This window comes from Hyla sarda, chromosome 4 (genome assembly GCF_029499605.1).
Source record: "Hyla sarda isolate aHylSar1 chromosome 4, aHylSar1.hap1, whole genome shotgun sequence".
Classification (NCBI taxonomy): domain Eukaryota; kingdom Metazoa; phylum Chordata; class Amphibia; order Anura; family Hylidae; genus Hyla; species Hyla sarda.
Window position 1 is genome coordinate 406,227,256 of NC_079192.1, and position 25,867 is coordinate 406,253,122.

Sequence of the window (25,867 nt, forward strand, 5' to 3'; positions counted from 1 at the left end):
ACTTATGGGATATACTGTATATATAATGTGAGGGGTGGACTCACTTATGGGAGATACTGTATATAATGTGAGGGGTGGACTCACTTATGGGATATACTGTATATATAATGTGAGGGGTGGACTCACTTATGGGATATACTGTATATAATGTGAGGGGTGGAGTCACTTATGGGAGATACTGTATATATAATGTGAGGGGTGGACTCACTTATGGGATATACTGTATATATAATGTGAGGGGTGGAGTCACTTATGGGAGATACTGTATATAATGTGAGGGGTGGACTCACTTATGGGATATACTATATATAATGTGAGGGGTGGAGTCACTTATGGGATATACTGTATATAATGTGAGGGGTGGAGTCACTTATGGGATATACTGTATATAATGTGAGGGGTGGACTCACTTATGGGAGATACTGTGTATAATGTGAGGGGGGACTCACCTATGGGAGATACTGTATATATAATGTGAGGGGGGGACTCACCTATGGGATATACTGTATATATAATGTGAGGGGTGGACTCATTTATGGGAGATACTGTATATATAATGTGAGGGGTGGAGTCACCTATGGGATATACTGTATATATAATGTGAGGGGTGGACTCACTTATGGGATATACTGTATATATAATGTGAGGGGTGGAGTCACTTATGGGAGATACTGTATATAATGTGAGGGGTGGACTCACTTATGGGATATACTGTATATATAATGTGAGGGGTGGACTCACTTATGGGATATACTGTATATATAATGTGAGGGGTGGACTCACTTATGGGATATACTGTATATAATGTGAGGGGTGGACTCACTTATGGGATATACTGTATATATAATGTGAGGGGTGGACTCACTTATGGGATATACTGTATATATAATGTGAGGGGGGGAGTCACTTATGGGATATACTGTATATAATGTGAGGGGTGGACTCACTTATGGGAGATACTGTATATATAATATGAGGGGTGGAGTCACTTATGGGAGATACTGTATATATAATGTGAGGGGTGGACTCTCTTATGGGATATACTGTATATATAATGTGGGGGGTGGACTCACTTATGGGAGATACTGTATATATAATGTGAGGGGTGGAGTCACTTATGGGAGATACTGTATATATAATGTGAGGGGTGGACACACTTATGGGATATACTGTATATATAATGTGAGGGGTGGACTCTCTTATAGGAGATACTGTATATATAATGTGAGGGGTGGACTCACTTATGGGATATACTGTATATATAATGTGAGGGGTGGACTCACTTATGGGATATACTGTATATATAATGTGAGGGGTGGACTCACTTATGGGAGATACTGTATATATAATGTGAGGGGTGGAGTCACTTATGGGAGATACTGTATATATAATGTGAGGGGTGGAGTCACTTATGGGATATACTGTATATAATGTGAGGGGTGGACTCACTTATGGGATATACTGTATATAATGTGAGGGGTGGAATCACTTATGGGATATACTGTATATATAATGTGAGGGGTGGACTCACTTATGGGAGATACTGTATATATAATGTGAGGGGTGGAGTCACTTATGGGATATACTGTATATATAATGTGAGGAGTGGAGTCACTTATGGGATATACTGTATATATAATGTGAGGGGTGGACTCACTTATGGGATATACTGTATATAATGTGAGTGGTGGACTCTCTTATGGTATATACAGTATATATAATGTGAGGGGTGGAGTCACTTATGGGATATACTGTATATATAATGTGAGGGGTGGAGTCACTTATGGGATATACTGTATATATAATGTGAGGGGTGGACTCACTTATGGGATATACTGTATATATAATGTGAGGGGTGGAGTCACTTATGGGATATACTGTATATAATGTGAGGGGTGGAGTCACTTATGGGATATACTGTATATAATGTGAGGGGTGGACTCACTTATGGGATATACTGTATATAATGTGAGGGGTGGAATCACTTATGGGATATACTGTATATATAATGTGAGGGGTGGAGTCACTTATGGGATATACTGTATATATAATGTGAGGGGTGGAGTCACTTATGGGATATACTGTATATAATGTGAGGGGTGGAGTCACTTATGGGATATACTATATATAATGTGAGGGGTGGACTCACTTATGGGATATACTGTATATATAATGTGAGGGGTGGACTCTCTTATGGGATATACTGTATATATAATGTGAGGGGTGGAGTCACTTATGGGATATACTGTATATATAATGTGAGGGGTGGACTCGCTTATGGGATATACTGTATATAATGTGAGGGGTGGACTCTCTTATGGTATATACTGTATATAATGTGAGGAGTGGACTCACTTATGGGAGATACTGTATATATAATGTGAGGGGTGGAGTCACTTATGGGATATACTGTATATATAATGTGAGGGGTGGACTCACTTATGGGATATACTGTATATAATGTGAGGGGTAGACTCACTTATGGGAGATACTGTATATATAATGTGAGGGGTGGAGTCACTTATGGGAGATACTGTATATAATGTGAGGGGTGGAGTCACTTATGGGATATACTGTATATATATAATGTGAGGGGTGAAGTCACTTATGGGAGATACTGTAGATATAATGTGAGGGGTGGAGTCACTTATGGGATATACTATATATAATGTGAGGGGTGGAGTCACTTATGGGATATACTGTATATATAATGTGAGGGGTGGACTCACTTATGGGAGATACTGTATATATAATGTGGGGGGTGGACTCACTTATGGGAGATACTGTATATAATGTGAGGGGTGGAGTCACTTATGGGATATACTATATATATATAATGTGAGGGGTGAAGTCACTTATGGGAGATACTGTATATATAATGTGAGGGGTGGAGTCACTTATGGGATATACTATATATAATGTGAGGGGTGGAGTCACTTATGGGATATACTGTATATAATGTGAGGGGTGGACTCACTTATGGGAGATACTGTATATATAATGTGGGGGGTGGACTCACTTATGGGATATACTGTATATATAATGTGAGGGGTGGAATCACTTATGGGATATACTGTATATATAATGTGAGGGGTGGAGTCACTTATGGGATATACTGTATATATAATGTGAGGGGTGGAGTCACTTATGGGAGATACTGTATATAATGTGAGGGGTGGAGTCACTTATGGGATATACTGTATATAATGTGAGGGGTGGAGTCACTTATGGGAGATACTGTATATATAATGTGAGGGGTGGACTCACTTATGGGAGATACTGTATATATAATGTGAGGGGTGGACTCACTTATGGGATATACTATATATATAATGTGAGGGGTGGAGTCACTTATGGGAGATACTGTATATATAATGTGAGGGGTGGAGTCACTTATGGGAGATACTGTATATATAATGTGAGGGGTGGACTCACTTATGGGATATACTGTATATAATGTGAGGGGTGGAATCACTTATGGGATATACTGTATATATAATGTGAGGGGTGGAGTCACTTATGGGATATACTGTATATATAATGTGAGGGGTGGAGTCACTTATGGGATATACTGTATATAATATGAGGGGTGGACTCACTTATGGGAGATACTGTATATATAATGTGAGGGGTGGACTCACTTATGGGATATACTATATATAATGTGAGGGGTGGAGTCATACTGTATATACCAGTAATATGGTGAGTGCACAGTAGACATAATAGGATACACAGGACCCCTAGATCCTCAGTCAGGAGGTTGTTGCCCAATTGCTGCAGTTGAGCCCAGAAAAGTTTGTCTTTCTTCCCATTGTACAAACATATCAGTCACTGTTATATAAGTAGTATATAGCGATCCCATAGTATATAGCGATCCCATAGTATATATAGCGATCCCATAGTATATAGCGATCCCATAGTATATATAGCGATCCCATAGTATATATAGCGATCCCATAGTATATATAGCGATCCCATAGTATATAGCGATCCCATAGTATATATAGCGATCCCATAGTATATAGCGATCCCATAGTATATATAGCGATCCCATAGTATATATAGCGATCCCATAGTATATATAGCGATCCCATAGTATATAGCGATCCCATAGTATATATAGCGATCCCATAGTATATATAGCGATCCCATAGTATATATAGCGATCCCATAGTATATAGCGATCCCATAGTATATATAGCGATCCCATAGTATATATAGCGATCCCATAGTATATATAGCGATCCCATAGTATATATAGCGATCCCATAGTATATATAGCGATCCCATAGTATATATAGCGACCCCATAGTATATATAGCGACCCCATAGTATATATAGCGATCCCATAGTATATATAGCGATCCCATAGTATATATAGCGATCCCATAGTATATATAGCGATCCCATAGTATATATAGCGATCCCATAGTATATATAGCGATCCCATAGTATATATAGCGATCCCATAGTATATATAGCGATCCCATAGTATATAGCGATCCCATTGTATATATAGCGATCCCATAGTATATAGCGATCCCATAGTATATATAGCGATCCCATAGTATATATAGCGATCCCATAGTATATATAGCGATCCCATAGTAAATATAGCGATCCCATAGTATATATAGCGATCCCATAGTATATAGCGATCCCATAGTATATATAGCGATCCCATAGTATATATAGCGATCCCATAGTATATAGCGATCCCATAGTATATAGCGATCCCATAGTATATAGCGATCCCATAGTATATAGCGATCCCATAGTATATATAGCGACCCCATAGTATATAGCGATCCCATAGTGTATATAGCGATCCCATAGTATATATAGCGATCCCATAGTATATATAGCGATCCCATAGTATATATAGCGATCCCATAGTATATAGCGATCCCATAGTATATAGCGATCCCATAGTATATATAGCGATCCCATAGTATATATAGCGATCCCATAGTATATATAGCGATCCCATAGTATATAGCGATCCCATAGTATATATAGCGATCCCATAGTATATAGCGATCCCATAGTATATAGCGATCCCATAGTATATAGCGATCCCATAGTTACATAGTTAGTACGGTCGAAAAAAGACATATGTCCATCAAGTTCAACCAGGGAATTAAGGGGTATATATAGCGATCCCATAGTATATAGCGATCCCATAGTATATAGCGATCCCATAGTATATATAGCGATCCCATAGTATATATAGCGATCCCATAGTATATATAGTGATCCCATAGTATATAGCGATCCCATAGTATATAGCGATCCCATAGTATATATAGCGACCCCATAGTATATATAGCGATCCCATAGTATATAGCGACCCCATAGTATATATAGCGATCCCATAGTATATATAGCGATCCCATAGTATATATAGCGATCCCATAGTATATATAGCGATCCCATAGTATATATAGCGATCCCATAGTATATAGCGATCCCATAGTATACAGCGATCCCATAGTATATATAGCGATCCCATAGTATATAGCGATCCCATAGTATATAGCGATCCCATAGTATATATAGCGATCCCATAGTATATAGCGATCCCATAGTATATAGCGGTCCCATAGTATATAGCGATCCCATAGTATATAGCAATCCCATAGTTACATAGTAAGTACGGTCGAAAAAATACATATGTCCATCAAGTTCAACCAGGGAATTAAGGGGTATATATAGCGATCCCATAGTATATAGCGATCCCATAGTATATAGCGATCCCATAGTATATATAGCGATCCCATAGTATATATAGCGATCCCATAGTATATAGCGATCCCATAGTATATATAGCGACCCCATAGTATATATAGCGATCCCATAGTATATATAGCGATCCCATAGTATATATAGCGATCCCATAGTATATATAGCGATCCCATAGTATATATAGCGATCCCATAGTATATATAGCGATCCCATAGTATATAGCGATCCCATAGTATATAGCGATCCCATAGTATATAGCGATCCCATAGGATATAGCGATCCCATAGTATATATAGCGATCCCATTGTATATATAGCGATCCCATAGTATATAGCGATCCCATAGTATATAGCGATCCCATTGTATATATAGCGATCCCATAGTATATAGCGATCCCATAGTATATATAGCGATCCCATAGTATATATAGCGATCCCATAGTATATAGCGATCCCATAGTATATAGCGATCCCATAGTATATAGCGATCCCATAGTATATATAGCGATCCCATAGTATATATAGCGATCCCATAGTATATATAGCGATCCCATAGTATATATAGCGATCCCATTGTATATAGCGATCCCATAGTATATATAGCGATCCCATAGTATATAGCGATCCCATAGTATATAGCGATCCAATAGTATATAGCGATCCCATAGTATATAGCGATCCCATAGTATATAGCGATCCCATAGTGTATATAGCGATCCCATAGTATATAGCGATCCCATAGTATATAGCGATCCAATAGTATATAGCGATCCCATAGTATATAGCGATCCCATAGTATATAGCGATCCCATAGTGTATATAGCGATCCCATAGTGTATATAGCGATCCCATAGTATATAGCGATCCCATAGTATATAGCGATCCCATAGTGTATATAGCGATCCCATAGTGTATATAGCGATCCCATAGTATATATAGCGATCCCATAGTATATAGCGATCCCATAGTATATATAGCGATCCCATAGTATAATGCGATCCCATAAATGTGCATGATAATCCGCTCACCATTTTCCTGATGGCGGTATTCGAGTGACTCGCTGCTGTCGAAATTATTTCAAGGGACTCTGAAAGAAAAGAAAGTTACTAAATGTTACTACAGCCAGTAGAGCAGTCGTGAGGAGACTACTAGCACTGTCACCTCAGGATAACAACATATAGTGTGATATCTACTCACTTCTGCATCTCTAAGGCTATGTTCACACAGCAGATTATTTGCGGAATGTCCGCCCAGAAAACACAAACATGCCGGTCCCAGGACCACTCGGAAATGTGCCATCTCCATAGACGGCAATGCATTTCCAAGCGGATTCCGACGAAAGAGTTGACATGTTACCTCATTCTGCGAAGGCAGGAATTTGAATTTCCATGACAGATGTTTATGCCGCAGAAATTCTGCTGTGCGCACGGTGCAGAAGGATCACATTAAAAACAATGGGGCATTGCTGCAACGGAATTTCCGAGTGGATATTTTGTGTCAGATTGCTCAGTTTTCACAAAGAGGAATTTGCAACCGGATTCTGCTGCACTGTGCACATTTTCACGTTGGAAACATCTGCCGCAAAAATCCCGGTTCCGGCCTCCGTCATGTCAATTCTTTCGGCAGAATCCCCTCAGAATTGCATTGCCGTCTATGGAGGCTGCACATTTCTGAGTGGTTCCAGCACCCGCTATTTCCACCGTGTGAACATAATCTAACAGAGAAACTTCATCAGCATCCTGTACATATATAGTGAGATGGTGGTGTTATTACTTAGAACTATGGCGGTTGTCTATTCATGGACAATAGTCTATCCCTCAGGCTTGATAATACAACATCTACAATTAGGACCAAATATAGAGGTATATAGGTTAAACACATTTCTCTGTGTCCTTGACAAAGCCGGTTCCATCGGCGAAACGTCGGACAGGCTAATCATGCTATTTTAACTAGCAGTGTGCCGAACCATAAACATACTAAAGCGCAAGCTTATCAGTGGATGCATCTCCTCCGTGACCGCTGTTAATAAAAGGATCCACTCACAGCGTGTCACATACAAATAAAGGGAGTTATATGCAGTCCCATATATAACTACTAGTGCAGTTGCACAATATGGGCAGCACACTGTGTTTTTAAATAAGTTTGCTATTATTTGGGTTACACACTCCACGGGGTATAATAAAGTTGATTCACTTATGTAAGGTGGGGGTTTCCTAGACAGGGGATATTATCTAAGGGTTTTCTTTCCCTCAGTTTGTTTTTCTATTATTTGCCCCGGAGCCTCCGGGAGATTGTATTTTGTACAAGATTGATGTTAAATGGGCACTGTCAGATCTTAAAACTTTTCATATGTTGTTACTGATGAAAATTAAAGACCTTTTGTAATCTGGTTGTTTATAAATGTTTTGAACATCTAATAAAGAAAACGGCTCTTGAAAATCCCACCACTAGGGGTCCCCATACCTACTGGGACACTAACCAGTCATGCAGCAGAATCAGGCTTGTCCATGAGTCATGGACAAAAGATGACACAGGGACAAGGCTGCATGAGCCTCCCACCACCATAAGGAAGTGACACGCCCCTTCCCACCACACACTAATCACCTCCCACCACCACAAGGGAAGGACACGCCCCCTCCCACCACACACCAATTACCTCCCACCATCACAAGGTAAGGAAACGCCCTGTTCCACAACACACCAATCACTTTCCACCGCCACAAGGGAGTGAGTGACACGCCCCTTCGCACCACACACCAATCACCTCCCACCACCATAAGGGAGGGACACGCCCCCTTCCACCACACACCAATCACCTCCCACCGCCACAAGGGAGGGACACGCCCCCTTCCACCACACACCAATCACCTCCCACCACCACAAGGGAGGGACACGCCCCCTTCCACCACACACCAATCACCTCCCACCACCACAAGGGAGGGACACGCCCCTTCGCACCACACACCAATCACCTCCCACCACCACAAGGGAAGTACACGCCCCCTCCCACCACACACCAATCACCTCCCACCACCATAAGGGAGGGACACGCCCCCTTCCACCACACACCAATCACCTCTGCTGACATCTCTGTCCATTTTAGGAACTGTCCAGAGCAGAACATGTTTTCTATGGGGATTTTACTCCTACTCTGGACAGTTCTTAAAATGGACAGATATGTCAGCAGAGAGCACTGTGCTCGTGATGTCAACAGAGAGCTCCGTGTTCCAAAAAGAAAACCATTTCCTCTGTAGTATTCAGCAGCTAATAAGTACTGGAAGGATTAATATTTTTTAATAGAAGTAATTTACAAATCTGTTTAACTTTCTGGCACCAGTTGATTTTAAAAAAATAAAATAAAAGTTTTCCACCGGAGTACCCCTTTAATTGTGTCTGTGCAATACTTCATTTCCCCTGTGGGGGTGCTGTTGGGGAATTGAACACTTGCTGCTGTGATCTCCCACAGATCAGAGCAGATCCAACACATACTGAACCATGGAACCTATCTAGATCAGTGTTCTTCAAACAGTGTCTCCAGCTGTTGCAAAACTACAACTCCCAGCATGCCCGGACAGCCTTCGGCTGTCCGGGCATGCTGGGAGTTGTAGTTTTGCAGCAGCTTGAAACACACTTTGGAAGACACCGGTCTAGACAAAGGAGGCCAAGCAATCATCTTACTTTCTGCATCCTTCCAATCCAGCGAGTCTTGAGGCAGTTTGCGGAGATAGTCCTTTAAGAGCATCTCGTATCGCGGTATCCGCTGTACCGGTTCCAGCATGTGATGCTGCAGCGTCAGGCTGCCGCACTTTCCTTCCCTCTGCAACAAGAACATACATAGATTTGCGTTTTTGAGAAGAAAAAAAATTGCGCCCGGAAAAGAATATACGCCACCTATCACAATGTAAACCATTAAAAACAGTGGAAAATTTGCGCGGTAAAAAGCACAGTATGAACGCGGCCTGATTGTTTAGTACATTTTTAAAGGGGTACTCCACGGGAAAACATTTTTTTTTTTTTTTTTTAAATCAACAGGTTCCATAAAGTTAAACAGGTTTGTACATTACTTCTATTAAAAAATCTTAATCCTTCCAGTACTTATCAGCTGCAGTATGATCCACAGGAAGTTCTTTTCTTTTTTCTTTTTTTTAAATTTCCTTTCTGTCTGACCACAGTGCTCTCTGCTGACACCTCTGTCCATTTTAGGAACTGTCCAGAGCAGGAGAGGTTTTCTATGGGGATTTGCTCCTGCTTTGGACAGTTCCTAAAATGGACAGAGGTGTCTACAGAGAGCACTTGTGGTCAGACAGAAAGGAAATTCAAAAAGAAAAGAACTTCCTGTGGATCATACTGCAGCTGATAACTACTGGAAGGATTAAGATGTTTCCATAGAAGTCATTTACAAATCTGTTTAACTTTCTGGCACCAGTTGATTTAAAGGGGTACTCCGCTGCCCTGCCTCCTGGAGCTCTGCTCCCCAGCATTCCGTGTTCAGGGACGCCCCTTGTGACATCACGCCCGCCCCCTCACGACTGCTGTCACGCCCCCTTCCTATAGACTTTCGTCAAGGGGGCGGGCGTGACGTGACGAGGGGCGGCCTTGAACACGGAAGCCCGCACACAGCATTCGGAACAATAAACTTCCGGATGCTGGGGAGCAGAGCTCCGGAAGCAGGGCAGCGGAGTACGCCTTTAAGAATTTTTTTTCCTGTGGAGTACCCCTTTAAAGGCTGGATACCACTATAACAAACCCTCGTCTGTCTGAATATGGCTGATTTCAGCCAAAGGCTGTCTAGGCATGCTGGGAGTTGTAGTTCTGGAACACTGGAATAACTTTTAATCTTGGGATAACCCCTTGTTTTCTTTTTTATTTTTATACACGATCATTGCATATTTCAACTTCACCACTAGGTGTCACTATGTGTACTCTGCATCAATATGTACTATAGTGTTATCCAACCTGAGGCTCTTTAGCTGTTACAGAACTACAACTCCCAGCAGGCCTGGACAGCCTGTAGCTGAAATCTGCAATAAATTCAAAAGTCCCAAAGATATTGAACGGATTCCAGCCAAAGTCTGTCTGGACATGCTGGGAGTTGTAGTTTTTGAATACTGGAATAACTTTTAATCTTGAGAAAACCCCTTGTTTTATTTTTTATAAGATTTTTGCATATTTCTACTTCACCACTAGGTGTCACTGTGTACGTTGCATCCAATCTGCAGCATTGTATTATGTACAGTATTGTGCTCTAACCTTTGGCTTTTCAGCTGTTGGAAAACTACAACTCTCAGCAGGCCCGGACAACTGAAGGAGTCAGGGCTGGCTCTGCCTATAGGCAAAATGGGCAGCCGACTAGAGCGCCCTCTTGATGGGGTGCCACTCTGCATCAGTATGTCAGTGGTAAGGAGATTACATGAGGAGGAGGTTTGTTACAGTGTGTCACCCCAGTAGTAAGGAGATTACATGAAGAGGAGGTTTGTTACAGTGTGTCACCCCAGTAGTAAGTAGATTACATGAGGAGGAGGTTTGTTACAGTGTGTCACCACAGTAGTAAGGAGATTACATGAGGAAGGTTTGTTACAGTGTGTCACCCCAGTAGTAAGGAGATTACATGAGGAGGTTTGTTACAGTGTGTCATCCCAGTAGTAAGGAGATTACATGAGGAGGAGGTTTGTTACAGTGTGTCACCCCAGTAGTAAGGAGATTACATGAGGAGGGGGTTTGTTACACTGTGTCACCCCAGTAGTAAGGAGATTACATGAGGAGGAGGTTTGTTACAGTGTGTCACCCCAATAGTAAGGATTACATGGGGAGGAGGTTTGTAACAGTGTGTCACCCCAGTAGTAAGGAGATTACATGAGGAGGAGGTTTGTTACAGTGTGTCACCCCAGTAGTAAGGAGATTACATGAGGAGGAGGTTTGTTACAGTGTGTCACCCCAGTAGTAAGGAGATTACATGAGGAGGAGGTTTGTTACAGTGTGTCACCTCAGTAGTAAGGAGATTACATGAGGAGGAGGTTTGTTACAGTGTGTCACCCCAGTAGTAAGGAGATTACATGAGGAGGAGGTTTGTTACAGTGTGTCACCTCAGTAGTAAGGAGATTACATGAGAAGGAGGTTTGTTACAGTGTGTGACCCCAGTAGTAAGGAGATTACATGAGGAGGAGGTTTGTTACAGTGTGTCACCCCAGTAGTAAGGAGATTACATGAGGAGGAGGTGGGATGTGTTAAGAGGCGGCAAAATTAGCTTTTGCTTAGGATGGCCGAAATCCTTGCACCAGCCCTGGAAGGAGATGTCGTTTTGCAACATCCGGGGGCTACAGGATAGAGAACAGCGGTCTAAGGCCTCACCTGGATTTCTTGAACCACGTGTTTAAACTGCGCTGACCGATCCATCCACGTTTTCACCGTTTCCATGGCGTTATCAAAATTTTTCACATATTCTGCATACATCTTTAGGAACGGTGCCAGTTTTTGTAAAATGTCTCCAATTCTGGGGCTGACGGACCTGTGATAGTGGAAGGTAAATTCAGTGGACTCATCATGGCCGCTCAGCGCAGACCTGTTACATTTCGTAGTATTCTGCATCGCAGCGGCAACAATTCTGTGACTGCGTCAACAATGTGTCTGGTTAATCCAGCGCTCATGGACCCTCCGCTACATCAAGACTGACATTTCCGAACATCTTTGTCACCAGCAACTATGAAAAACGGGCAAAATTACCCAGTATATATATATATATATATATGTGTGTGTGTGTGTGTGTGTGGATTAGAGAACATTTGGGCCTTAAAAACTTGTCCTTGCACTTTCCTCTACAGAAAACTCCTTCTCCTCTTATTCTATCTGCATCTCAGAAAGCTGGGTGACCGTCATTGCTCTCTATATTCTGTCCACCATAGAAGATTTTCAGGTTTGCAGTGATGCCACGGTTTGTGTACAGGACTTGTGGACATCTGCATAATAAGGGGGCACTCTGCCAACACAGGCTTTTGGGGGCACTATGTGACACATGTGGTATGGGGTGTGAGATGGAGGGCAGATGGAATTACCATAGGGGAAGATGGCATTGACCCCTTGTATTCGTGATGCCAGGGTGTGGTTTATCCTCAATACCACATGAAGATATACCGCTGGATCCTGGGCTGGGTACAGGGGCAATAATGACTCTGACACCAAGTTACAGACAACCGTAGCTTTACTGAGTGACAGATGGTAAAGTCTATACAGTTCAGCCAAAGCCCAAGGAGGTGACCAGTGACATTATATGGGATCCCGCTGCGCGTCTGTCTTATGCACTGAAGATGACATTCTGAATAAAGTTCACGGAACCAGAACGCTGTTGGGGTGAGTGCCATCTTTCAATTTTTGTTTGGATACTTTGTAGAGCAAGGAGAGGATTGACAGCTCGGCTCCCATGTATCTCCAGGCAGAGGAGAGCCCTATAGCAGAAGAGACTGATGCCGACCCATCGCGCTGTATTCTATAGTCTCTCTGAGGCTGAAAACATCTGACACCATTGGGTTGAGCCCAGGACATGAATCCCATTCTCTAAGCACCTCCACCCACCCCACATCCCTATGTCACTCCAAGACACACAGCCAAGGGGAGCAGAATGAATGAGGTCACACTGCAGAGCTGTAATCTTTATGGAGCTACAACTATACAATATATATATATATATATATATATATATATAGTCACCAGTTTACAGGATAGATATAGAATTACTCGTGTAAATATATTACATTACTTATCCTGTACTGATCCTGAGTTATATCCTGTATTTTACTCCAATGCTGTACTCACTATTCTGCTGGTGGGGTCACTGTGTACATACATTACATTACTTATCCTGTACTGATCCTGAGTTATATCCTGTATTTTACTCCAATGCTGTACTCACTATTCTGCTGGTGGGGTCACTGTGTACATACATTACATTACTTATCCTGTACTGATCCTTAGTTATATCCTGTATTATACTCCAGAGCTGTACTCACTATTCTGCTGGTGGGGTCACTGTGTAGATACATTACATTACTTATCCTGTATTATACTCCAGAGCTGTACTCACTATTCTGCTGGTGAGGTCACTGTGTACATACATTACATTACTTATCCTGTACTGATCCTGAGTTATATCCTGTATTATACTCCAGAGCTGTACTCACTATTCTGCTGGTGAGGTCACTGTGTACATACATTTCATTACTTATCCTGCACTGATCCTGAGTTATATCCTGTATTATACTCCAGAGCTGTACTCACTATTCTGCTGGTGGGGTCACGGTGTACATACATTACATTACTTATCCTGTACTGATCCTGAGTTATATCCTGTATTATACTCCAGAGCTGTACTCACTATTCTGCTGGTGAGGTCACTGTGTACATACATTACATTACTTATCCTGTACTGATCCTGAGTTATATCCTGTATTTTACTCCAATGCTGTACTCACTATTCTGCTGGTGGGGTCACTGTGTACATACATTACATTACTTATCCTGTACTGATCCTTAGTTATATCCTGTATTATACTCCAGAGCTGTACTCACTATTCTGCTGGTGGGGTCACTGTGTAGATACATTACATTACTTATCCTGTATTATACTCCAGAGCTGTACTCACTATTCTGCTGGTGAGGTCACTGTGTACATACATTACATTACTTATCCTGTACTGATCCTGAGATGTATCCTGTATTATACTTCAGAGCTGCACTCACTATTCTGCTGGTGAGGTCACTGTGTACATACATTACATTACTTATCCTGTACTGATCCTGAGTTATATCCTGTATTATACTCCAGAGCTGTACTCACTATTCTGCTGGTGAGGTCACTGTGTACATACATTTCATTACTTATCCTGCACTGATCCTAAGTTATTTCCTGTATTATACTCCAGAGCTGTACTCACTATTCTGCTGGTGGGGTCACGGTGTACATACATTACATTACTTATCCTGTACTGATCCTGAGTTATATCCTGTATTATACTCCAGAGCTGTACTCACTATTCTGCTGGTGAGGTCACTGTGTACATACATTACATTACTTATCCTGTACTGATCCTGAGTTATATCCTGTATTTTACTCCAATGCTGTACTCACTATTCTGCTGGTGGGGTCACTGTGTACATACATTACATTACTTATCCTGTACTGATCCTTAGTTATATCCTGTATTATACTCCAGAGCTGTACTCACTATTCTGCTGGTGAGGTCACTGTGTACATACATTACATTACTTATCCTGTACTGATCCTGAGTTATATCCTGTATTATACTCCAGAGCTGTACTCACTATTCTGCTGGTGAGGTCACTGTGTACATACATTACATTACTTATCCTGTACTGATCCTGAGTTATATCCTGTATTATACTCCAGAGCTGTACTCACTATTCTGCTGGTGGGGTCACTGTGTAGATACATTACATTACTTATCCTGTATTATACTCCATAGCTGCACTCACTATTCTGCTGGTGAGGTCACTGTGTACATACATTACATTGCTTATCCTGTACTGATCCTGAGTTATATCCTGTATTATACTCCAGAGCTGTACTCACTATTCTGCTGGTGAGTTCACTGTTTACATACATTACTTATCCTGTACTGATCCTGAGTTATATCCTGTATTATACTCCAGAGCTGTACTCACTATTCTGCAGACTTCAGAGCTGACATTTCCTATTGTACCTCTTTGTAGCCATCTACTCACCATTCATTCATTCTGTTTTCAAGGTCCGGGAGCAGGAATGATGAGTGGAAATTATAGATTGATACAATGTTGGAGAATATTTTGTTAGGGACGTCCACAGGGAAAGAGCCTTTCTTAGCTTCATTCTCTAGAGCTTTGTTAAAAGTCTAAAATATAAAAATAAAAAAATTGTTTTCTTTTTCTCATTTTCTTGGATTAAACCAAATTAATCCAGAAGAGCTTTGCAGATTAGAAGTTATTTTACAGACGCTATTGCGCCCCCTAGTTGTTATACTGGTAATACATTATAGTAGTTATATTCTTGTTCATAGGAGCAGTATTATAGTAGTTATATTCTTGTTCATAGGAGCAGTATTATAGTAGTTATATTCTTGTTCATAGGAGCAGTATTATAGTAGTTATATTCTTGTACATAGGGGCAGTATTATAGTAGTTATATTCTTGTATATAGGAGCAGTATTATAGTAGTTATATTCTAGTATATAGGAGCAGCATTATAGTAGTTATATTCTAGTATATAGGAGCAGTATTATAGTAGTTATATTCTTGTATATAGGAGCAGTATTATAGTAGTTATATTCTTGTATATAGGAGCAGTATTATAGTAGTTATATTCTTGTATATAGGGGCAGTATTATAGTAGTTATATTCTTGTATATAGGAGCAGTATTATAGTAGTTATATTCTTGTATATAGGAACAGTATTATAGTAGTTATATTCTTGTATATAGGAGCAGTATTATAGTAGTTATATTCTTGTATATAGGAGCAGTATTATAGTAGTTATGTGGAGGGGAGATAGAGAGATAGGACCGCACCGCGGTCACCCACAATATCCGGGAGTGTGTACACTGTGACAGGGGATGTCGGAGGTATGGAGCGGGGTGGTGCAAAAAAGCAGGAGAAAACAATGTCCAAAATAGCAAATAGAGAAAAAGGTTTGCTTCTGCACTCACCCTTCTTGCGCTGCTTCACTGTGTCAATGAGTTAGTCCATGTACGGCCGGCCGCTGTACGGGAGATGATACGGAGAGATCGCTGCAGCCGGAGCTGAGCGGTGACAGCTACGAGCTCGTTTCGCGGTTAAAACCGCTTCTTCGGGCCTCACCTCGTGTCTGTCTGAGCGCATCCTTTATCTGGGCGCTCCTATGACGTCATCCTCGGTAGGAGGAGACTAGTGTTACCTGTTCAGGTACGTGGTTGACATTCACAAAAAATGTTTTCAAAGTGAATAAAAACAAAGAAGTTGCAATAAGAATATAAAAATGTGTAAGGGGGGAGTGAAATAGATTCAAACAAAAGGGGAAATTTTATGTACACGTGGATTGCAGAATTGGTTTGTGTCAGTGTACGGGGCATCATACACTGGAGCTCACAGAAATACTGTGAGCTCATTGCGATCATTAAGCCCCAAAATGCCCATGGCATCGGTCTTAATGATCCAATGTGCCTCTCGCTGTCGGAGGACTTTCTCTCTGGCTGTGCCCCCGGTGGCTATTTTTTCTAAGCCGCAGAAAATCAGTGTTTTTTCATCACTGTTGTGGTGAGCCTTCATATGCTCGATTAGTCTGGCCGAGCCGATCCCTGTTTTAAGGGACCGTTTGTGCTCCCTGAATCTAGAAAAAAGGCAGCGTTTGGTGGACCCTATGTAGTACCTTTTACAGGGACATAGGATCGCATATATGACCCATTCTGATATGCAGAAGATAAAGTCATGTATAGAGATGTCACAGTTTCCCAATTTTATGTAGGCGCCTCTGTACATCTGGGGGCAGTGAATACATGTCCCACATTTGTAGTTTCCTTTTAATTCATTTTTCGCCATCCAGTTCTCGCCAAGTTTTTTGCTGGAGAAAGAGGAGGAGACTAATTGGTTTTTCAGACTTTCACTCCTGCGGAAAGTGACCAGCGGTTTTTTCATTGCGGCTTTTTGTAAGACAGGATCCCTTTCGAGAATGTGCCAATTATTGAGAAGAGCTTTTCTGATGACAGTGGCAAGAGGGTTATATTGAAAAGAAAAAACAAATCTCTGCTCTTCAATGTCTTTTTCCGTTTTAGCGGACGTGGCATGTTTTTTATTTTTCTTATATTTTTTGTTGATCAAGTCACTGCGGGGGATCTTTTTCACTCTCTCCAGAGCTTCTTTTAGTAACCTGGGAGGATAACCTCTTTCTTGGAATCTGCTGGTGAGTTCGTCAGCTTGTTTTATGAAACCTTCTTCTGTACTATTAATCTTTTTTATCCGGAGATATTGGCTGTATGGTAGAGCATTCTTTGTGTGCTGAGGATGATAGCTTTGGTAGTGGAGATACGAGTTGGTGGCTGTCTCCTTTCTGTATCCTGTGGTTGTTATGTTGCCATCTCTAATGTGGATCTCTACGTCCAGAAATTCAATTTTTTCGGCTGAAAATTTACTGGTGAAGAACATGTTCATCCTGTTATGATTATTTAGGTACTGCACAAACTCATTGAATTCGGATTCTTAGCCTTCCCATGCAATAAACACATCGGCCACAAAGCGACTGTACAATTTAATGTGCCCGATATAAGGATTTTGTGAACTGTAGATGATCTTCTGCTCAAGTGCTGCCAAAAAAAGGTTTGCGAAGGTACATGCGACCGGAGTCCCCATCGCCGTACCTGTACGCTGGGAGTACCAATCCCCATCAAATGTAAAGCAATTGTTGGTGAGAATTAACTCCAAGCCCTCTTTCACAGAGTTAGTGTAAGCTTCACTTTTACCGGCGGTGATCAGGAAATCACCTATTACCCGGATCCCCAATTCTTGTGGGATCCGGGTATAGAGGCTCTCTACATCAATGGTAGCCAGTCTGTAGGAGTCAGACCATTGGGTGCTGTCTAGAGTTTTTAGGAAGCTGTCTGTGTCCTTCAGGTAGGAAGGTACACTCTCCAGTAAAGGTCTCAGTAGCCAGTCTAAATACTGGGAGAGGTATTCCAAGGGTGCCCCAATTCCTGCAACAATGGGTCTCCCCGGGGGAGATTCCAGGCTTTTGTGAACCTTAGGTAAGAAATACCAGTGCGGTTTTTTTGCGCATTCTGGTATAAGCTTTTCAGCCTTCTTCTTGTCTAGAAGTCCTTTCTCCACATTTTTGTGCAAATATGTTCTCAGCTTGGAAATTATTTTATTAGTGGGATCCGTGGCAAGGGGCAGGTATACCTCCTGGTTCTTTAATTGACTGTGCGCTTCCTTCAGATAATACTCTTTTGACATCACCACTACACTCCCACCTTTGTCGGCTTTTTTGATGACCAAGTCTTGTCTGGTGCGGAGCCATTTGAGTGCTTTTTGTTCTTTCAAGGATAAATTACTTGTGGTACTGGGGTAGATGAGGGATTTGACATCTTTCATCACCTGAGCAGAAAATATATCGAGGCTACTCCCTGGTTGTATTTGGGGGGTAAAAGTGGACGGTACCCCTCCTTTAAATGTGTCAGGTGGGGGTATAATTTCTTCCTGCGATATGGGGTTGCTGTCTCTGTCCATATTCACCAGATCAAGAAGGCATTCTTGCTCAAATGGTGAAAAGGTTCCTGGTGCGAAAAATCCTAAAGGGCCAATGCTGGCTTGTACTTCTCCTTCTTTAACCACAATGGGTTTACTGGTTTTATTGGTGGCTGTCTCAAAGAATTTATGCAGATTTATTCTCCTTATTCCTTTAAAAAGGTCCACTTCAAAAGAAACTGGATTGAAGGGGGCGGGGATACAGTAATTAAGTCCTTTGGATAATAGTGTCAAACAGTCATCATCCAAAGGGATGTCGGAAAGATTAAGTACTGTGGAGGTTTTTATGTTTTCTTGTTCCAGGTCACTTGTCTTCTGGGTCTTTGTGTTCTTCCTTTTTCTGCCCCGCCTGATGCGTTTTCTGGCGGGGCTCTTGCGTTTTTTGAAACCTCTATTGTCTTGTCCTCCTCTCTGGTAACATTCTCTTCTGCAGAGCTGGAATCGGTATCCGATGTCCAGTATTCTCTGTTTTTTGTCCGTGGTTTAGTATATTTCTTCCTCGGTATTCTTTTTTTCTGTTCTCTGTCCTGTTTCCATTCGAAAATGCGGTCATTTTCGTAGTCCATCTTATCCCGCAGAAATTTGTCTTTTTTTCTTTCCTTAATTTCTGCTTGTATGGGGATAAGTCTTTTTTCTAATTTCTGCAGGAACTGTTACCATTGATGTAGAGAGCCTCTATACCCTGATCCCACAAGAATTGGGTATCCGGGTAATAGGTGATTTCCTGATCACCGCCGGTAAAAGTGAAGCTTACACTAACTTTGTGAAAGAGGGCTTGGAGTTAATTCTCACCAACAATTGCTTTACATTTGATGGGGATTGGTACTCCCAGCGTACAGGTACGGCGATGGGGACTCCGGTCGCATGTACCTTCGCAAACCTTTTTTTGGCAGCACTTGAGCAGAAGATCATCTACAGTTCACAAAATCCTTATATCGGGCACATTAAATTGTACAGTCGCTTTGTGGCCGATGTGTTTATTGCATGGGAAGGCTAAGAATCCGAATTCAACGAGTTTGTGCAGTACCTCAACAATCATAACAGGATGAACATGTTCTTCACCAGTAAATTTTCAGCCGAAAAAATAGAATTTCTGGACGTAGAGATCCACATTAGAGATGGCAACATAACAACCACAGGATACAGAAAGGAGACAGCCACCAACTCTTATCTCCACTACCAAAGCTATCATCCTCAGCACACAAAGAATGCTCTACCATACAGCCAATATCTCCGGATAAAAAAGATTAATAGTACAGAAGAAGGTTTCATAAAACAAGCCGACGAACTCACCAGCAGATTCCAAGAAAGAGGTTATCCTCCCAGGTTACTAAAAGAAGCTCTGGAGAGAGTGAAAAAGATCCCCCGCAGTGACTTGATCAACAAAAAATATAAGAAAAATAAAAAACATGCCACGTCCGCTAAAACGGAAAAAGACATTGAAGAGCAGAGATTTGTTTTTTCTTTTCAATATAACCCTCTTGCCACTGTCATCAGAAAAGCTCTCCTCAATAATTGGCACATTCTCGAAAGGGATCCTGTCTTACAAAAAGCCGCAATGAAAAAACCGCTGGTCACTTTCCGCAGGAGCGAAAGTCTGAAAAACCAATTAGTCTCCTCCTCTTTCTCCAGCAAAAAACTTGGCGAGAACTGGATGGCGAAAAATGAATTAAAAGGAAACTACAAATGTGGGACATGTATTCACTGCCCCCAGATGTACAGAGGCGCCTTCATAAAATTGGGAAACTGTGACATCTCTATACATGACTTTATTTTCTGCATATCAGAATGGGTCATATATGCGATCCTATGTCCCTGTAAAAGGTATTACATAGGGTCCACCAAACGCTGCCTTTTTTCTAGATTCAGGGAACACAAACGGTCCCTTAAAACAGGGATCGGCTCGGCCAGACTTATCGAGCATATGAAGGCTCACCACAACAGTGATGAAAAAACACTGATTTTCTGCGGCTTAGAAAAAATAGCCACCGGGGGCACAGCCAGAGAGAAAGTCCTCCGACAGCGAGAGGCACATTGGATCATTAAGACCGATGCCATGGGCATTTTGGGGCTTAATGATCGCAATGAGCTTACAGTATTTCTGTGAGCTCCAGTGTATGATGCCCCGTACACTGACACAAACCAATTCTGCAATCCACGTGTACATAAAATTTCCCCTTTTGTTTGAATTTATCTCACTCCCCCCTTACACATTTTTATATTCTTATTGCAACTTCATTGTTTTTATTCACTTTGAAAACATTTTTTGTGAATGTCAACCACGTACCTGAACAGGTAACACTAGTCTCCTCCTACCGAGGATGACGTCATAGGAGCGCCCAGATAAAGGATGCGCTCAGACAGACACGAGGTGAGGCCCGAAGAAGCGGTTTTAACCGCGAAACGAGCTCGTAGCTGTCACCGCTCAGCTCCGGCTGCAGCGATCTCTCCGTATCATCTCCCGTACAGCGGCCGGCCGTACATGGACTAACTCATTGACACAGTGAAGCAGCGCAAGAAGGGTGAGTGCAGAAGCAAACCTTTTTCTCTATTTGCTATTTTGGACATTGTTTTCTCCTGCTTTTTTGCACCACCCCGCTCCATACCTCCGACATCCCCTGTCACAGTGTACACACTCCCGGATATTGTGGGTGACCGCGGTGCGGTCCTATCTCTCTATCTCCCCTCCACATTATAGTAGTTATATTCTTGTATATAGGAGCAGTATTATAGTAGTTATATTCTTGTATATAGGAGCGGTATTATAGTAGTAATATTCTTGTATATAAGAGGCAGTATTATAGTAGTTATATTCTTGTATATAGGAGGAAGTGTTATAGTAGTTATATTCTTGTATATAGTAGACGGCATTATAGTAGTTATATTCTTGTATATAGGAGCAGTATTATAGTAGTTATATTCTTGTATATAGGAGCAGTATTATAGTAGTTATATTCTTGTATATAGTAGTCAGTATTATAGTAGTTATATATTCTTGTATATAGGAGCAATATTATAGTAGTTATATTCTTGTATATAGGAGCAGTATTATAGTAGTTATATTCTTGTATATAGTAGTCAGTATTATAGTAGTTATATTCTTGTATATAGTAGACGGCATTATAGTAGTTATATTCTTGTATATAGGAGACAGTATTATAGTAGTTATATTCTTGTATATAGGAGCAGTATTATAGTAGTTATATTCTTGTATATAGGAGCAGTATTATAGTACTTATATTCTTGTATATAGTAGTCAGTATTATAGTAGTTATATTCTTGTATATAGGAGGCAGTATTATAGTAGTTATATTCTTGTATATAGGAGGCAGTATTATAGTAGTTATATTCTTGTATATAGTAGACGGCATTATAGTAGTTATATTATCGTCCACCGAACATAGATCCTCACCTGTAGAAGTTCCAGCCTGCTGACATACGCCCGTTCCGTCTGCAGAAGTTCATTGGCAATGTTGTGAAGTTTCTGCTCATTTGTCTCCTAGAATAATGGAAAGTATCGTTATATGATGTGACGTGATCCGGTCGTCCACAGCAGGACACACAGTCATTGCTCCATCGCAGAACAGCTTCCCCATTAGGAGGTCATGTGACATTTACTTGGCTCTTCTAATGATCCACAAGCCACAGGAATTCTGATTGTGCTTGTTTATGACTCCGCTCCCATCCAGGCGGAGGAGATTATATTAATGTAGCGTCTGCTACAGCCATGAATCACATCCTAAAGGTCATCGCCATCTCCAATAACAATTCACCAGGAGGTTTAGTTGTTAAAAATTCTATTCATCTTTTTGTCATTTGTATCAGATTCTTTCCACATCGTGTTTCTAAAGGGACGACCACGTTATAGCACCAACTGAGGCCGTCACGCTGTCCTGTATGACGTCTGCGTAGTTATATAGTAATGTGGGATATGTGAAGAAAAATCACAAATGTCCCCTAAAAGGACAATCCGGGATCTGATTAATTATGAAACACAATTACCCCAGAGCACGTAGCCCGGGGTACAGATATCCCTATAGAGTAGGAATCCCAGCGGTCAGGATCAGTTATTTTGCACTGCAGTATTCCATTAACGGGGCGGACTTACTTATCAGGGACCCTATCCACCTAATGGGGTGACATACTGGTCCTGCCTATCAGGTTTTTATTAATAAAAGACCTTATTTACATACTATTTGGGTTAAAATTATTTTGTACCAGGACAAGTGGATTGTTATGAGGGACAAGTAGATTCTGCTCAGTTTTAGTCCCTTGGACAAGTTTTTTATTTTAAATTCCACACCCCTGTCCCCCCCTCCATTGGTTGAACTTGATGTACTATGGGGGAGATTAATCAAACCTTATACAGAGGAGCAGTTGCCCATAGCAACCAGATTCCAACTTTCATTTTAAAAAAGGCTTCGGCAAAATGAAAGCTGGAGTCTGGTTGCTATGGGCAACTGCTCCTCCTCACAATGGGGGAGATTTATGAAAACCTGTGCAAGGAAAAAAGTTGCCCAGAGCAACCAATCAGATCGCTTCTTTCATTTTGCAGAGGCCTTGTTAAAAATGAAAGAAGCAATCTGATTGGTTGCTATGGGCAACTGGGCAACTTTTCCTCTGGACAGGTTTTGATAAACCCCCCCCCCCCCCCCCTGTGTGTCTCTATGTAAAGGGGTAACACTGAAAAAAGTATACTATGCGGTACTTTTATTTTGGAACTCAGTAGCTGCGGTATATAGTGGTTAGGGTTGCCACCTGACCGGTATTTTACCAACATAGACGGTATTTTTGCCACCCTAAAAATACCGGCAATGCAATGGCCGGTATTCATCCAACCAATCCTCCAACTCCCGGAACAGTGTTTTAAAACCACAGCACCTCCAGCTGTTGCAAAACTACAACTCCCAGCATGCTCGGACAGCCGTTGGCTGTCCGGGCATGCTGAGAGTTGTAGTTTTGCAACAGCTGGAGGCACCCCTGGTTGGTAAATGCTGACCTATACTATATACTACTATATGGTCCAACATGCTGGGAGTTGTAGTTTCGCAACAGCTGGAGGCACTCCTGGTTGGTAAATGCTGACCTATACTATATACTACTATATAGTCAAACATGCTGGGAGTTGTAGTTTTGCAATAGCTGGAGGCACCCCTGGTTGGGAAACACTGACCTATACTATATACTACTATATAGTCCAACATGCTGGGAGTTGTAGTTTTGCAACAGCTGGAGGCACCCCCTGGTTGGGAAACACTGACCTATACTATATACTACTATATAGTCCAACATGCTGGGAGTTGTAGTTTTCGTTTGGGGCAGCTGCTTGAGCTACAGGCTGTATCAGGGCATGCTGGGAGTTGTAGTCAGTAACTAACTGCAACTCCTGAATTTAATAAATAAGGCTATCGAAAAGTCCCATCAAAACAAAAATGGTAATGTTAAAAACTACAGACCGGGGCGCAAAAAATGAGCCCTCATAAGGAGAAATAAAAACGTTACAGGGGTCAGAATAGGACAAAATTTCCCCCGCATATGTGTATCGTGTGATGTCACGCATATATAATTAATTATGCAAATTAGCATGGCCGGTATTTTTATTTTTGCAAGAAAGGTGGCAAACCTATTGGCGGTATAAGTCTTAGGAAGGATCATTAGCTTTGTGTAGACATTTCTATTAAAGTCAATAGGAAATGGGTTGTCATGTGTAAATGTGCGGACCCGGATGCGGAAATCAGTGCGGATTTTATGTACAGATCATCCCAGATGTGTGAAACAGCAGTGAATCTCCAGACGGAGTGTGGTCAGCGCTGACAGGAGAGCACGTACATTGCCGTCCTCATAGACATAATGGCCCTGATTTACTAAGTGTTGTGTAGGTTTCTTTGTGGGTTTTAATTTCCTACAATTTTTTTTCTATGGTATTTACTAAGGTTTCCCTACATTTTGCACTTTTCCCTACATTTTTCTTTTTTTTACACATTCTCTGATCTGTGGGGTTTTCCCTCAGCTCAAATCCACTACTTTTTCTGTGGAAACCTTAGTAAATATGTTGGGATTTTGTGAAAATGTTGGGAACACGCCCCTTTTCTGTGACCACACCCTCTTTTCCCCGACAGACACGCCCCTTTTTCAGGTTAAATGGAGAGTTGGTCGGGTTTTCCATTTCTGGCGCAGACAGAATTTTATGCCGCAATGCACCACAACCTGGCGCACAACCTGACAAAACATGTCGGGTTTACAATAGTAAATCAAGGCCAATGTATTCCAGGCGTGATCATTCTTTTGGCTGTGAAGTTTCAGCGCCAGAACGTCTGCCTCAGAAATTCCGCAGTGTGCACTGTGCAGCGGAATCCCAGCAACAAGACTCTGCTGCACCGAAAATTCCAGAGTCTGAATCTAGTCCTATAGCTAGTGTGTGGTGAAACTTGGGGTCCTGGACATGTTCCCTAACGGCCACATAAGCGAGGACAGGTATAGGATTTACAGTAACATCCTAGTTATCCCAAGTATAAAGGAGTTATCAAGGATAGGAAAAACATAGCTGCTTTCTTCTTTAAAAAAAAAAAACAGCGCCACTCCTGTTCTCAGGTTGTGTGAGGTATTACAACTTGGCTCCATTTCCTTCAAAGGAGCTGCAATACCACATAGAATCTAGAGTAGCGCTGTTTCTGGAATAAAGTAGGTAATCCTGGATAGCCCCTTTATTGTCAGACGCCATCCCTGGTTTTCTAGGGCAGCGCAGCTGGCTGGAAGAAGCGGTAGGTATGTGCTGGCTCCTGCCTCTGGATGTAAAAATGTTTTCATTTACTGACAGCAAGCAGAGATTTGGAAAATGGTGAACAATGGAAACAACGTGTTTGATTGTC

At 41.6% G+C, this 25,867-nt stretch overlaps 1 protein-coding gene across 3 annotated transcripts in view; it reads right to left on the reverse strand.

Moving 5' to 3' along the window:
- The window catches only part of FGD4 (FYVE, RhoGEF and PH domain containing 4), a 166,472-nt gene that overhangs the window by 13,083 nt on the left and 127,522 nt on the right, over nucleotides 1-25,867 (reverse strand). For all 3 annotated transcript variants that reach the window (XM_056517522.1, XM_056517524.1, XM_056517523.1), the window contains exons 5-9: nucleotides 22,411-22,497; nucleotides 15,477-15,622; nucleotides 12,093-12,249; nucleotides 9,423-9,561; nucleotides 6,773-6,831 (exon numbers count right to left, since the gene is read on the reverse strand). In XM_056517522.1, the coding sequence (XP_056373497.1) occupies nucleotides 6,773-6,831; nucleotides 9,423-9,561; nucleotides 12,093-12,249; nucleotides 15,477-15,622; nucleotides 22,411-22,497 (588 nt within the window). The remainder of the gene's footprint in view (nucleotides 1-6,772; nucleotides 6,832-9,422; nucleotides 9,562-12,092; nucleotides 12,250-15,476; nucleotides 15,623-22,410; nucleotides 22,498-25,867) is intronic.